Source organism: Clavelina lepadiformis, chromosome 3, assembly GCF_947623445.1.
Source record: "Clavelina lepadiformis chromosome 3, kaClaLepa1.1, whole genome shotgun sequence".
NCBI classification, from domain to species: Eukaryota; Metazoa; Chordata; class Ascidiacea; order Aplousobranchia; family Clavelinidae; genus Clavelina; species Clavelina lepadiformis.
Window position 1 is genome coordinate 2039826 of NC_135242.1, and position 14507 is coordinate 2054332.

General features: G+C 35.4%; 2 protein-coding genes across 2 annotated transcripts; one reads left to right on the forward strand and one right to left on the reverse strand.

Annotated features, from left to right (window-relative positions):
• Window positions 1-3105: 3105 nt before the first annotated feature.
• LOC143450404 (arylacetamide deacetylase-like) lies at window positions 3106-8080 on the reverse strand. Its single transcript, XM_076950928.1, has 9 exons — window positions 7874-8080; window positions 7235-7385; window positions 7071-7145; window positions 6849-6912; window positions 6632-6765; window positions 5993-6191; window positions 5787-5903; window positions 4691-4895; window positions 3106-3772 (listed from the first exon to the last, which is right to left on the reverse strand). The coding sequence occupies exons 1-9, from the start codon at window positions 8063-8065 to the stop codon at window positions 3611-3613; spliced, it is 1299 nt and encodes a 432-aa protein (XP_076807043.1). The 5' UTR covers window positions 8066-8080; the 3' UTR covers window positions 3106-3610.
• Window positions 8081-9000: 920 nt separating this feature from the next.
• Window positions 9001-10324, forward strand: LOC143449754 (low affinity immunoglobulin epsilon Fc receptor-like). The gene is made up of 4 exons (XM_076950069.1): window positions 9001-9154; window positions 9425-9555; window positions 9685-9844; window positions 9983-10324. Exons 1-4 carry the CDS (start codon window positions 9054-9056, stop codon window positions 10221-10223), a joined length of 633 nt encoding a protein of 210 aa, XP_076806184.1. The 5' UTR covers window positions 9001-9053; the 3' UTR covers window positions 10224-10324.
• Window positions 10325-14507: the final 4183 nt, after the last annotated feature.

A 14507-nucleotide genomic window follows, 5' to 3' on the forward strand; every position in this document is an offset into this window, starting at 1 on the left:
TAAAAACTTTGTTGAATTTACTATAACTTGGTATGTTTATTGTTCTTATAATTGTAAAAGAAGGTTATATTGTTTCTGAGGTTAGAATTTTGGCATGAGGGTTTTAATTAGAAATTAGCAGTAAATATTCAAGTGGCCCGCGCACTCATTCATAAATTGTATGTGGTCGAGTTTTTGTTTATTAAACGTTTCTCAAACAATTAAGACACGCTTAATAATGATGATTAAAAAAAATGCTCGTAAAAAAGGAAAAACACAGGTTTTTATCGGAAATGGAAAAACACAGTATAGATCAGAAAATTGTGTGATTGAGTTCGCTAGGGTTCGGTTTATATGTCATGTCACAGCATTTGAAATAACATTGATGGTATCTATTGTTTACGAAATGGAACGAAAATTCGGTACAGTTGCATCGTATTAAAGCTCCATTACATTCCTCGCAGTACACCGGTTCTTCGAGTTGTGGGGTTTCTTTCGTTGGGTCGTTGCTTCTCCTGACTTGAACATAATTTTTGCACCCACATCGGAAATCTGTAAGTTCGTCTATTGGCAACTCGGCAAAGTCATATGCCATATGATCTACCTTACTTCTTTGTGTTTCCTGTTTTTCTTGGTTTTCTGTTGAGTCCTCGCTGATATCCTTTCTTTTGTTCCCTCGGTTCACATTAGAGTTGAGCTCCGGGCTCTCTTCCCGTGAAGTCCTTGTTTTTGCTCGGCTCCTATCCCAGGCGCTCCTCTCCTTTGCTCCACGTCGCGGCTCATGTATTTTTCGTTGTGTTTCCTGTTTCTTCTGGTTTTCTGTTGCGTCCACGTTCATGTCGTTTCTTTTGTTTTTTCGTGTTTTCTGCTGTTCTGGGGTTGGTTCGTTTGGGTCGTGGCTGGGGCTCGTCTTTGGTGGATTCTCCTCTGTTGGCCGGCTGGTCTCTGCATTGTGGGCACTTTTTTCCTCGACCATTTCCAATATCTCTTTTCTTTTGGGGCATTCTTTAAACTTATGGCCCTGTTCGGAACAATAAGAACATGTTTGAACCTGTCCGTCGTAACTCACCGCACATCGAATCTTTCCCAAGTACAAGTATGAGGGGAGTTGAAGTTGTTCCGTCATTTGTTTGTGTACTTTATAGATCCTTCTGCCATCTTTGATTCCGTGTTTGTCCTTTCCCAGCTGGGCTGGGCCTTTGATTTCATATTTCGCAAGGATTTTGTCCAGATGTCGTTGCGGGTAATCGATTGGCACCCATCTGATGGTGAGATCTGTTCTGTCATCGCCATGAGCTGTGGCAGATTTCACTTCTGGTAGCTTCCGAAAAATATCTGCTAAGCGTATTGCATTTTTCTTGCTTTCTATCGTTATATTTACCACGTTTCCTGGTTTTTGGATGATCCCTTCAATGTAACTAAGCGGTATTTGGGTTTCCTTTATCAGTTTGTAGATATCTTCCCTCTTACTGTCGTTTGCTAACTGGATTGTCACCTCTCGATGGTTGTTGTACTCAGCCGCGATGTCGTTGTGCCATTGTCGCTTCACTCGGTCTGCATATGTGAAATGCGTGGCCATTCTTCACTTATATTTTCTGGCGTTAGTTCTCCGCACTTCGCTTCTTCTCTTCTTTACTTCTTCGCTTCTTCACTTCTTCATAATTGGGTTCTTGTATTGCTTTGAAAGATACGAAATCTCCGAAGCTTCGATCGATGCTGAGTTTGTTTTTTTAAATATACGAATTGTATGTGGTCCTTTGGCGAAAAAGGTTGGACACCCCTGGTCTAGACTGTCCACTCCGACACGAATTAAGCCCACTGTGTTGACTTCAGCTGAGACAGCTAAACAAGGAAAGAGTGGCGAATTTGGAGGGGAATACCCATTTGCGTGGCAATGTTTTATAAAATAAAATATGGGATTTTTCCATTTTAGTGTAAGATTTTTTTGACTTTGATGATTATATTAAATCTTTATAAACTAATGCAATACAGATAAATAAAAAATTTTCGTTTTAAGATGTGGTTGTATTTTTTTAATATTTTTAACGTACCACAACGCATTCAACCTTGCTTTAGTGTATGTGTCTCCTTGTCTTAAAAACAAGTGATACATGAAACGTATTGGGATGTGTACTGCACTACTGGACATATTACAATAACGTCCTTCTATGTTACCTGCGGGTTTATGTCATTTCTATAGTCGAGCGAGATGAACGACAAAGTTCGATGGCGTCTATGGCTATTCCTCAATACTAACGAATCTCATCCAATTAATTATTGCTGATAAGTTGTTGTCCTAGGAATGACTTGTATACGGACACACGAACTTGTGTTAATTTTCCAGTTGTTATATGAGTTAGTTATTCTGAGCTAATAACCAAGCATTTTAAACGTGGTCAATGCCAGTACTACATCCTGCGTTACAACTGTTAAAAATAGGTACAGATAAGGCCCTTTTTCATATAGGCTATCTCGTGGAAATAGTAATTAATGCAAAAAAGGCTTGTAAAACCGGTTTTAAACACAATTGGCTCGATGGTAAACATTATGTAAGTAACAAAATTTGCAACCAAATACGGAGCTTCTTGTACTGCAGTTAAAGCAATCACTGCGAGGGTTACCTCACATACGAAATACAGTTTGTGAAAAATGAAAAACATAGAGCGTTAAGTGGATTCTTCGTGTATCTTACTCTGACCTCATGTGACTTCATAGCCATAAACAACTCAAGCAATACAAATTTTCAAAAAATTGTTAGTTACTTGTTAAAATTGTCCACACACAACCCATAAAATCGTTCAAGAATGACTTCAAACGAAACCAGTTTATCGAGTTGCGTTCAACAAAGTTTTAAGAACTACAGTCTTAGTCATTCTAGTTGCAGGTTTTACGTCATGAGTGGTAAATAGGCAAGCTCGGTTCGATTGCCAGTTGCACTATACTCGACGAACGCTGATTTTTTATGGTTTTCTGTTCTTTCGGTTTCCAGGTCAAGTAACTCCGTAACGATTGAAATTGGTTGACTCTCACTGTATAGTTTTTCGTTCTATTCACAGAGCATTGGCTAAATAAAATTGAATTGTGCTTTGCAAAATAGTTTTATCTCATCAAATACATCTGATGATATACAGATCGCGAAACTTTATTGCGATAAAACTTACAAGTTAGTTGATTAACACAGTTGATCGCAAAACAGAAGAGTTACAAAGCAAACAAATGGATTGAACTTGATTAAAGAGACAAAACTTCCACAAACCATAGATTTCTCTAAAACGCCAATAAATGAAAAAGAATTGTGCAAATTACAAAAGTAACACCAAATTTCGTGTCGAAACATTTCATCAAAATATTTTAGGTAATTTCATAAATTAACACCTAACACACATCAATCTAAGCCTAAGTCTTTCGTAAATAATGATCATGCTAATTTAATGCGAAACAATGGTTACCAAAAATTAAAACACTTGACAGTTGCATAAAAATTTGTTAGTAAGATAATAATTGCATAAAGTCTACTAATACAAACAATCGTAAAAAAGTATATCAATTAAAAAGAAAACAAAAATTACAGTGATCATAATTTGAAGAATGCATATAAAATTAAAACGTTACAGCTGTTTCAGAAATTGCGTCAGAAATTATCTCGGACAACTTTAAACAAATCCTTATTCTGCTGCCCGTAGTGGCTTCCCTTGAACACTGCACCAAGAGAAACAGAGGCATGCAAGGTGTCAGGAAGGTGCTGAAAGGTGACGTTCTTATTCAGCTTCTTCAGTCTTTCGTAAAGTAGCACCTACGTCATCAATAAACCTTGAATAGGTTACCTGGCAAGCACAGAAACTTAGCTCCGTTGAAAGCTACTTTTTATCAGAGCTGAGCAACCACCGCTCGAGAACTTGCTCGTGCTCCTTTATATAGAAAAGCTCGTTTCGCCACTCACGCTCCTGCTCTTTTTAGCAATCATACAATATTTTCACTTTTCACATTTTTCAAAACCAATCGCATTCGTATGTTGCAAATTTGCTTCATAGGCTTTTAAAATTGTAAATGCCGACGTTCAACAATTAATCTTTCTTCACTTTCAAAGTATATAGCGGTAAAGTTATAAAAAAGCGACAACATGAAGCAAGTTCTGAGTTCTGACACTATGATGACAACTTAGCTCATCTGTGAGATCTTCTTTATCATCTCATCAGTCACCAGTCTCATTGGTTACCAGCTTAAAAACAAAGCATTTATATTGAACCATCACATGGTTCTGACATGCTTAGTGTTGCGTATTGTATTCCTTGTGTTTCGCCATTAACTTTGCAATTAACTGTCTTAATTCTTGTTAACTTTCTTAATTAACTATCAATTAATTTATTAATTAACTATTAAGAATTAACATTAACTGTGAAATTAGTCTCAAACAGTCAATTTTTATTCACTACATAAAATTATGATCTTCTTATCTAAAAAATGTTTTTACAAGAATCGTATATTTCCATTTTGCGCGATCGCAGCGTTGTTTATGCAGGAAAAAGAGTGACGAGCGAATAACCTTTAAAAATGAATGAATAACCGGGACGAGTGAAAAAAAATTCAAAAGAAAACAATTTTCCTTAAAAAGGAGCGTAGAAAAGAGTGATCTTATTTTGAACGCATATGTGCCAAGCTCTGCTTTTTCTACATCACAAGACACTAAAAACCTTTTAAAAACATAACTTACCCCATCATCACGTAAAGTATCATACTCGCAAACTAGAATGTGAGTGCGTGGCATTTTGGCAAGAATATCGTCAGAGGCCATCAAAGGAGCAACCCTGACATCAAGGTAATGTTTCTCAAAATGAGACAATACCTCATCTGTAAGCATTGCTTTTTCATCTTCCGTGAAAGTGGCCATTGTATTGTTGTAGCCTCTAGATTTGTACCTGAAAGAAAGAAGTTATATGAGTTGCTATGTTACAATGGTCTCCGCTGTATAAGCTCACCTCGCAAGTGGGTTCATAAAGTGGAAAGTGTATTTTTATCCCTATACATGACCAATTTCTCCGTACATAATACCCATAGACAACAGGCAAGTTTGTTGCTTAAATCAGCAGTAGGTGTTTAGATGCTACTGTACTTCACATTTTACTTCATAAAATCACCCAACCAGTCGTAACTGAGCTTGTGCAGGGACTGGATTGAAAGCTAAGTTTGCAGGACAGAAAAAATATGGAAAGAGGTTGTGATAAAACGGCTTGTTTGCTGCATTTGACATGAAGCATATTGTGTGCTCATAGACTTATAAAGTGAGTTTTCAGGCATTTTTGTGAGTTTATAAAGTGGGATATTTCGCTACAGGAACAAATCGGATAAATTGAGACCAAACTGATTTGGGCTTTATAAGTTGGTCAATTGATAATTAATTTAAATAACATTTAAATGTCTTTGCATATACATTACAATATGTATTACATATCACAATGCAACCACTGCATCGAAACTAAGCACTGCTATCAGCAAGTGAAAAATACAGCAACTAAAGAAAAAACTGGTAACCAATGTTCCCTCTAAGCTGCGCAAATGTGTACTGACACGGTCTCCGCTCACAGAAAATCTGTGCTACGCACAAGAAAAAAATCCAACCTGAATTGAAAATAAAATAAACGCATAATAATGGCCAAAGTGCGCACGTCTGATGTTGCTCACAGTGGTCCAAGGGACCGCTCAGGGAGTTAGTGTGTTTGCTCAGACTCGTGAAAAATTAGAAGGAACATTGCTGGTAACATTGAGTGAAGTTTGATTTACAGGTAATTACCAGGTCTACCGCAATTCACCTTTCTGGTACCAAGTCAGCATTGACCAAAGCTTTGAAGTTTTGCACTGTTTCATTCTTGGAATTGACATGGCCATTTTCAGCAATAATATGAGACAACCCCAATTTATCATTGTACCTAATCAAGAAAAACTGCTTGACGGCGGCTGAATATGATTGTATTATGTTAAAATATAGGTACGTTGAATTAGTTAAGAATCGGCTTACCCAATATAAGTCAGCCAAAATTTTGGTATGAGACTTTTTGAGAAGATAAATTGCAAATTTTGTTGATAGCTTGGAAGGCAGAAGTTGATCATTTGCAGGACAGGATAGATCAAAGTCGTCATGGCTGGCAACGGGAGGGTTGGATCCTCCTTGTTCATTTCAATAAGTGTCACTGTGATTGACATCGCGAGGTTCCCGCCTGTGTGATATGAAAGCAACTGCAGGCTATGAGATGTTTTTGAGAAATAATTTTCTTAACATCGCTACTCTCGTGATATTATTTGTTGATCTAAGTCGATAAGACGTTCGGCAGAATCTTTTGTATTTTAGACAGTCTTGAACATGAACGTGATACTGTACATGAACGATATACTACTACATACGAATCACAATGCATAACCAAGAAAGCACATGGCGGTAGCATGGCCAACATAGAAATCTTAACAAGTACTTCATACCTATCAACAAATTTAAAAACCATGTTACACCAAATTAATGAATCATTTTCAGCTCTACTCACATTATAAAATAATTAAAAATTATTTTAAGCGTCTTTGTTAAATGATATTTGTCCAGTATTTTAACAAACACCAAATTATTTTTAACAGTTAAATAAAAGAATCACATACTTCTCATTACCTGCACTGTCTCCAATCAACACTAGTTTGTTCGGGTCGACGTTGAAATTTTCCGAAATCTTCATGAAGTTTAAGGTGACATTGAGGCAATCTTCATATGGAATGGGGAATGGGAACTGTGGGGCGCGACGATATCTTAGATTGAAAATTAACGTTGAACAATACTTATAAAATGAAATCAATGTAAAAGTTGATTTGTCATATTTTTCACCACTTACTCAGGTGAAATCACAACAAATCCTGTTTCCTCGGCAGCCATTGCAAGAAGTTCCATGTATGTCCCTAAACCATAAACAAGATAATTGCACAAAACGAAATTACTAATTAAGAACATTAATTTTTCACTTAATGCTAATTTCTTTGTCCAGTTGCACTGTATACCGCAACAGCCTGACACATTGAAATATTGCAACAAACCAACAGACATCACATTAACTTACGTAAACTTCCGAATACCCATCCTCCACCATGGTAAAACACCAATGCAGGACCGGGACTGGTTCGAGATTTAAAAGCTTAAAATATATTTATCATCAAAAATATTGATCATGTAATCACGCAAATCATCATCATTCAGTCATTCAAACCGAAACAGAGCTTTCACCTTTCGGAGTTATAATGACAGTGTTGATACCAGAAAGCTCAACGTACTCCACAGTTATATCAGGTGGTAGTCCAACAGGAAGCGCAATATCTAGGTTTCCAGGATAAAACCACCATCTATTTTGATATCCTAGCCAGTCTGTAATGTTAGCCTGTAAAGACAAATTGAAACAGTTAAGTTCAAATGGTATTTTTGCACATTTTGATAAAATTAGTTGTGGGTTAATATATGACATCAACAAAATATAATGGCGATAAAATTATTACTTGCAGCTTACTGGCAAAGGCCTAACCTTGATCGAAAAGTAGGCCAATGTTGAAAGTAGGGCGTACAAAAATACAACATTTTGATAAGATGGCTTTCACTAGAGCCGCAATCATTTGTTTATGTATTAATTAGTGTAAATTAATATTCAAACAACCAGTTTTTGGCTTTCTATTTGAAAATGGACCAAAAAGAAAAACTTTCGTAACCTTGTTTTATGGAATGTAACCTTGTTTTATGGCATAAGATACAGAAAATAATTGAGCATGTACATGCAAAATTCAATTAGGTCAGAAGGGTTTCAACATTTCTACTTCAAAATTACATCAATTCGCAGAAGTGGCACCAAACGGCATCCAAAAGTTCGTAACCTACCACAGTTTCTGCGGTTGAAAGTATATTAACCAACACTTGGAACTTCCATTGATCAGGAATATCTGCTGGTATGGGCCGATGTGTAATATAACCGAGTAGCACAGAGAACAATCCCATAAAAATAGTTATTTTCCCGAAACTCCCCATTGCTGTAAAGATATTACCACGATTTGCTGCAATGGACACAGTCATTCTGGTGCTAGAAGATCATAAAACCCAAAATAACATAGATTGAGTAAGTGCAAAGCTAATGCAACTATAGGTATTATATAAACACGTTTATATGATATAAGTACGTGTTTATATAATATCTATGAAAGCAACGCAAAGCGGGGACATGCGGAACGCGTGGATAACAGTATGTTGCTAAAACAGCTGAGTAACAGCGTTTCTCAAGAGCGGGCTATTTTCTCACAATTTTATTTAAAATATTGTACTGTTTATTTTTTGTTATTTTCTGTGGGGAAATGAAAAATAAAAGGGTAATCATTAAAACGTGATATAACATTTTCTACCAGCAAACAATGAGTGGGAAAAGCAGCAAAGCACAAAGTACAAGAATAATACAACCAAATGATACAGGTGTAATTAATTTACATCTATTTCATGTTCGATGGTGGCAGGTTTGTGGAATACCTCATGTGGAATTCCTGTTCATGTTGAGAAAAAGGATGCGGAAATTTCGCAGAAACCTTTTCATATGTTTGTGTTTGACAACAAATACTGTAAAATTTTACACAAAGTAATTCCCTATTAGTTAAAACGTCTTTATGGTCAAAGTGGCGTTTTACTGTCCTGTGTGTTGAGGTTATATCCACTGTGTTCATATACTTTATTTTTTTATGTCATTTTATTGCCCATTGAAGTTGTTAGGCTTATTCTGTTAATGGGAAATTATATTAAGTACTTCATTGTAGCCTGCTTAGTTTGCAAAAAAATACATTAGGTAAAAAACGAGGTAATAACTTTTATAAGGAACCCAAACTGAATTTTTTTCTATCTCAAACACAATAAATGTTTTTATGCTGTCAGTTAATTTGTTTACTTACATTCGTTATCCAAAAAGAAGAAAGGTTTTATGCCACTTCTAAAATCGTACGATAGCCTATAACAAATATTAATTACTTTTGAAGGAGTCTTTAATATAAATATGGGGTGTGCAGACGAACTAATTATATAGATGGATGTTAGGAAGTCGTCAAAGTTTACTGCAGCTGTTGGAATCCATGAACTTTGGAAAGAAGAAATCCTAAAAGGAGATGTTGAATCTTATAAGACAGAGTATGCAATGTGACATGTTAGAAACGCAGTAATGGATATTGGCGTTGAAAACGCAACATGTCCAATAAATTTATCCTAAATTAAAGTTAACTTAAGTTGATTTCACAGATTAATTGAAAATAATGTAGAGTTTTAACAATAGCAAGTTTGCCAGTAAAAGGTAACGGATTTTTGCAGAAATAGTTAGAAAATCTAATAATTCTCAAAAATTTCTTTAACCTTGTTAGACACCTAATCTTTGATATAAAAATGGTTCTTCTTTTGTTGCAGATTGACTGTTTATGATCTCCAACCCAAAATGACATTGTTTGTTAGGTTGTTACTTGCCTGTCTTGTTCTGGTGATCTGTCATGTTCAAGAAAACATCGGCTGTGACTGTGATGACAAGCAATTACGTAAAGGTTTGTATCTACATTGTTGATAAGTTTTTTTTATTATCATTTCTCACTATTGAAATTATCGTTTTAAAAGTTTTTCAAGAACTTTCAACTTTTTCAGCTTTTTTGTTTTTATCCGTTTTCGTAACACAGAACTGATTGCCAGTGAGGATGAGTCATGGTATGTACCATTCAACGGCTACAAGTACAAGTTCACTTCTGGTGGTAAGACTTGGACTTGGGCTCGGCAAGAATGTGAACGTATGGGAGCGGACCTAGCTTCTGTTGGTATAAGAGATAGAAGTATACGGCAGTAAGTTTAACATGTGTTTTTATCAAACGAAAAAAATGGAGTTTTAAGTTAGGCCGATATTTTGAAACCCTACAAATAGCCTAAGAAAAGCCTTTTGAGCAGTACTAAAAATTTAGCCTAATACGCGTTCATTTGCAGCCGCATCATCAAAGCGTTGGGCATAAAAAATGTCTGGATCGGTCTCCATGACATTGACCGGGAAGGAAAGTTTGTGTGGGTCGACAATGTTCGAGGCACAACTAACAACATCGGTTGGGATTCGTCTGAACCTAACAGTGCCGCTGGGAATGAAGATTGTGTCACCTTAAGACAAAACGGAAGAACGGCAGATTATCCATGCCATGACCATCACGTTGCTGTGTGTGAGAAAAAAATATAAGTCTCCCACATAGACCACAGCATTATATATAAATGTAATCACTGTAGCAATACATGTGTACAAGACGTATGTTATTAATAAACCAATCATTTTATGAGCAATCAAGAACAATCGCATGAGGTTATGTCCCCGACAAATAGATTTATGTCTCTGTGGGTTTTAATTTCTATAATCGCATTCACTTACGGAAGAGAGGTGGGCTAAGTAGAAAAGTGAGAACGAGTCTACCCAAATGTTTATTACAAAAACTAAAACTACCAGACAGTTTGCTTTGCCTATTAACCTGCTTCAAGATCGATACAATCTATTATTCGTTTGCTTCATTTTTTAGCATTCATCAAAAAACGCATATTTATAGAAATGTCAGAGTGCCTTTGTCTTCATATAAGTGTAACCATTCTAATCTTCCAGTAACCTTTTTAAGAACCAAAGACAATATATTGATGGACCAGTCTTGCTGCTATTGGCAAAATTTCGTCATCACACATTGCTCACGTATCAACATGTTTGCTTACTCATCTCGACTTTGTACAAGTCATAACTTTGATGATTTTCTTGTTAACCGGGACGGGAAAGTCCTAGTTTGGAAAATTACGTCAATGTGACAAACCTACTACAACTTGTTTGCCTCATGAGTTTTACAATCGAAAGCAAGATAACAAAATATGTAACAAGCGATAAAAGATAAGTTTTGAACATCGGAAAACACTGTTATAAAAAAACAAGGATGGAGTGAAACAAACATTTAATCATAACTGCCACTGATTGAACTAACTTTGCCTCGTCAGCGTAAAGATTTATTTTATTTGCGAAGCTTTCAAAATTTAGGAGATTAACAAAGGTCTTGTACATTCGTCGTTTGCAAAGGCGTTTTGCGAAGGCGTTTTCGAATAATCGTATACGACGTGGGATGACCAGATCAAAGCTTGCCTCGTTAAGACAAAAAAATACATTTCAAAGTAATCACATCAACGTACGATGGTAATTAATCAACCAACATCTAGAAGAATGTAAGGACCACGGAAAACTATTACTGTTATTACTGTTATTAACCAGCCAGAACCACTAACAAGATTGCAGGAGGGACCATGGAAAACTATAAAAGATGACTTTGAGGGGGAGTTTTCAACTGTGTCTGCTGAGATCGCTCAATCAGTTAGTTAGACTGCGGAAAGCATATCATGTCATACTGACTTTATTTATTTCAGCATCAGTTCAAAGACTGAGTTATCGAATATATTCGTAGATGTGTGGAAACCATGTATACCTATTCCTTACTTTTAGAATGGCTTATCATTATAAACTGTAACATTTTAATACTGTAGTTAAAAACTTTCAAATAAAATGATATTAAATAGACTTACTTGATACAAAAATTTACATTTTAGTTTCCGATTGGAGGTTCTATATTTTCCACTTGATTGACAATGTTTGTTAGGTTACTACTGACCTGTCTTGTGCTGGTCATTTGTCATATTCCAGAAAGCCTCGGTTGTGACTGTGATGACAAACAGTTACGTAAAGGTTTGTATCTCCATTGTTGTTAAGTTTCTTTATCATTTCTCACCATGAAAATTATCGTTTTAAAGGTTTTTCAAAAACTTTTAACTTTTCAGCTTTTTTGTTTTTGTCCGTTTTCGTTACACAGAACTGATTGCCAGCGAGGATAAATCATGGCATGTTCCATTCAACGGCTATTAGTACAAGTTTACCGCTGAAAATCCTTGGGCATATGCTCGTGACGAATGTGCGAACATGAGAGGCGACTTGGCAGCTATTGGTGTTAGAGACATGATCGTTCGGCAGTAAGTTAATCTGTACAACCAAACGTTTCTTAACTTTGATTGTTATGCTAATATAACTACTGTATATAGAAAAACATTTATGCAATTGAAATAAAGCTTTATTGGTTCTATCCTACACTAAATTTTTTTCCATAGAGAATTACTCTTAAAAGATATATGAAAGAGTTGAAATAACGAATAAGGTACCTGTACCGAATAAGGCCCACCTAACACTTTTTTGAAAATAACTCAAGAACCATAAATGAGAATAGACTGAAAAATCGTATTGTATTAGTGAGGGTATATGACTACAACATATTCAAACCACAATAACTGACAACACTTCAAAAAAATTTTATAAAGAAATTAAAAATTCCAAAAAATGGGCCTTATTAGGAGCATAGGCTCCTAATAAGGCCCACCAATTTTGTGAGTATTTTGATTCAAAACATAGTAATAGACAACATATAACATTATTAGAAATTTCACATTTTAAGTTGTACAAACATTTAAAAAGATTCCACTAGGCGCATCAAAGTAATTGCAACAATTTGCCAACTGATGACTGGAACCACTCTTGAAGTCTGGACATCAATTAGCCAAGCATCTTGTATGGGCCTTATTAGGCGCATGTGGCATCCACGAACAAAACGTCACATTTTTATCATCAGAAAAGTTTTAGCAAAAAAAAGTGCATTATCCTTTTCAATACTAAGTTGGTTGTTACATGAAAACTTCAGCCGGCAGACAACAGTTCATTTAACCGGCCAAATTCTCACTTACTTTTTTTCTAAATTAACAAAACCACCTTAACTGCAAGTATCAAATTTTTGTTGTGCTCTAGCGAATCGGTTGATCACGTGACAAGGATGAAATCTGGTAAACCATCATGAATTTATGTTAGTTTTTATGTAGGGACAAAATCTTTTATTTATTTGCACGGGTTTGCGAAATATGAGCAATGGGCCTTATTAGGGACCGGGCCTTATTCGGTACAGGTACCTTATAAAGAATATGAAAAAAATCTTTTTAATAACTCATGTTGAATTCTAAATATGCTGAATTTTAATCATGTTTTAATCTTTAATAACAATTGTACAGTAATATGGCCTCATTTTTAGGCGTATCATCAAAGCAATGGACATATACAGAGTCTGGATCGGTAGATTCGGGAGATGACTCGTCACTCATGTTAGAATTAATCACCTGTCGAAGCGTAGTACGAGTGCTACTTTGGCAATCGGTGTGTTGATTCGGAAGGGAAGTATTTTGTCTAAGCGTCGGTAATGGTGGTGGCATTACCCATAAGATTAAACAAAAATATGCGGCGCGAGCGAAAATTTAGCATGAAAGGTTAATTACCTTAATTACGATGTGTAACAGGCGATGCGTTGATGCAAAGGAAATAGACAGTTCAAAATAAAAATCGCAGCAGAATGCGCTAAATCAGGGAATAATTATGTAGATGTGTAAAAATGTTTGGCCACTATGAGCTTAATATATTATATCTTGAGCATGGATTTAATAAAATTTAGTTATTACCAATTAAAGTTAAGTTGTCTGAAAGAAATCAACGCAAATATAGAAAAATTGTCGCTCACCTCGTGAGATATGCCAAACACCCGCGAGATGTTTCAAATGAACGAAGGCTGGTTGAAGCGATGTTATTAAAAGTAGGGGCGAACTAACTGTACTGCAAGACTGAAGACAGTATAAAAAATTATTCAACTGATAACACGAAGAGAGGTTACCAAATGGTGGTTGCTGTTTTATAACTTACAGTATACACCATACCATGGATATTTAATATATTGCAATCTGACTCTTAAGAACGATTAGAAGGTTGCGAATTCTGTCTAGAAATTCCTAAACTTCAGTCGAATAGTTTACAAAATTTTTAAACACTGAGAATCTGATTAATATCGCTTTTACTCTTTATTATTACGTCAAACAAACACTAAAAATTACAACAATATTATTATTTATATATATAAAAAAGATTTTAAGAACCCATTAGCAATCAATTAAGCGCATCACTCTATATTTCACATTAACTTAAGGAATTATTCACAGAGTTATTACGATCTATAACTTCTCTTTCATTGAACTTTTAAAACTCTAAACTGAATACTGAAGAACTAATACTAAACTACTAAACTAATAATTAATAAAATCATAGCATGCAACGATACATTTATATGCTGAAGGAGATAATAAAGAAACAGAATTTAAACTTGAGGCGCAATGCGTTTATCAATGACAGGAAATGATTTGGACTTTTAGACTCGACGTTTTACAGGTCAGGTGATAATTTCAATTTATAAATTTTCAATAAAAGGAAACAAATGTCAATCAACATTGTCTATTTTTGTGTTAACAATGCTGTTAATACGAGGTCAATCGTGCAGACAATCATTTTTACCAATTAAGTTGTCAATCGCATAGACTAGAGGTTATTTAATTCGGCAAGTTCATAATGCAATGTAAATAGCATGTTTAG

Bases quoted from the DNA above. Each gene is read 5' to 3' on its own strand.
- LOC143450404 (XM_076950928.1), bottom strand. From the start codon at position 8,065: ATGACTGTGTCCATTGCAGCAAATCGTGGTAATATCTTTACAGCAATG. The intron at 6,192-6,631 runs GTAATGAGAAGT...CATATCACACAG, and splicing joins GTTGATTGGAGACAGTGCAG to GCGGGAACCTCGCGATGTCA. The intron at 4,896-5,786 runs GTGAATTGCGGT...TCTTTCTTTCAG, and splicing joins GCTGACTTGGTACCAGAAAG to GTACAAATCTAGAGGCTACA.
- LOC143449754 (XM_076950069.1), top strand. From the start codon at position 9,054: ATGGATGTTAGGAAGTCGTCAAAGTTTACTGCAGCTGTTGGAATCCAT. The intron at 9,556-9,684 runs GTTTGTATCTAC...TTCGTAACACAG, and splicing joins TGACAAGCAATTACGTAAAG to AACTGATTGCCAGTGAGGAT. The intron at 9,845-9,982 runs GTAAGTTTAACA...GTTCATTTGCAG, and splicing joins AGAGATAGAAGTATACGGCA to CCGCATCATCAAAGCGTTGG.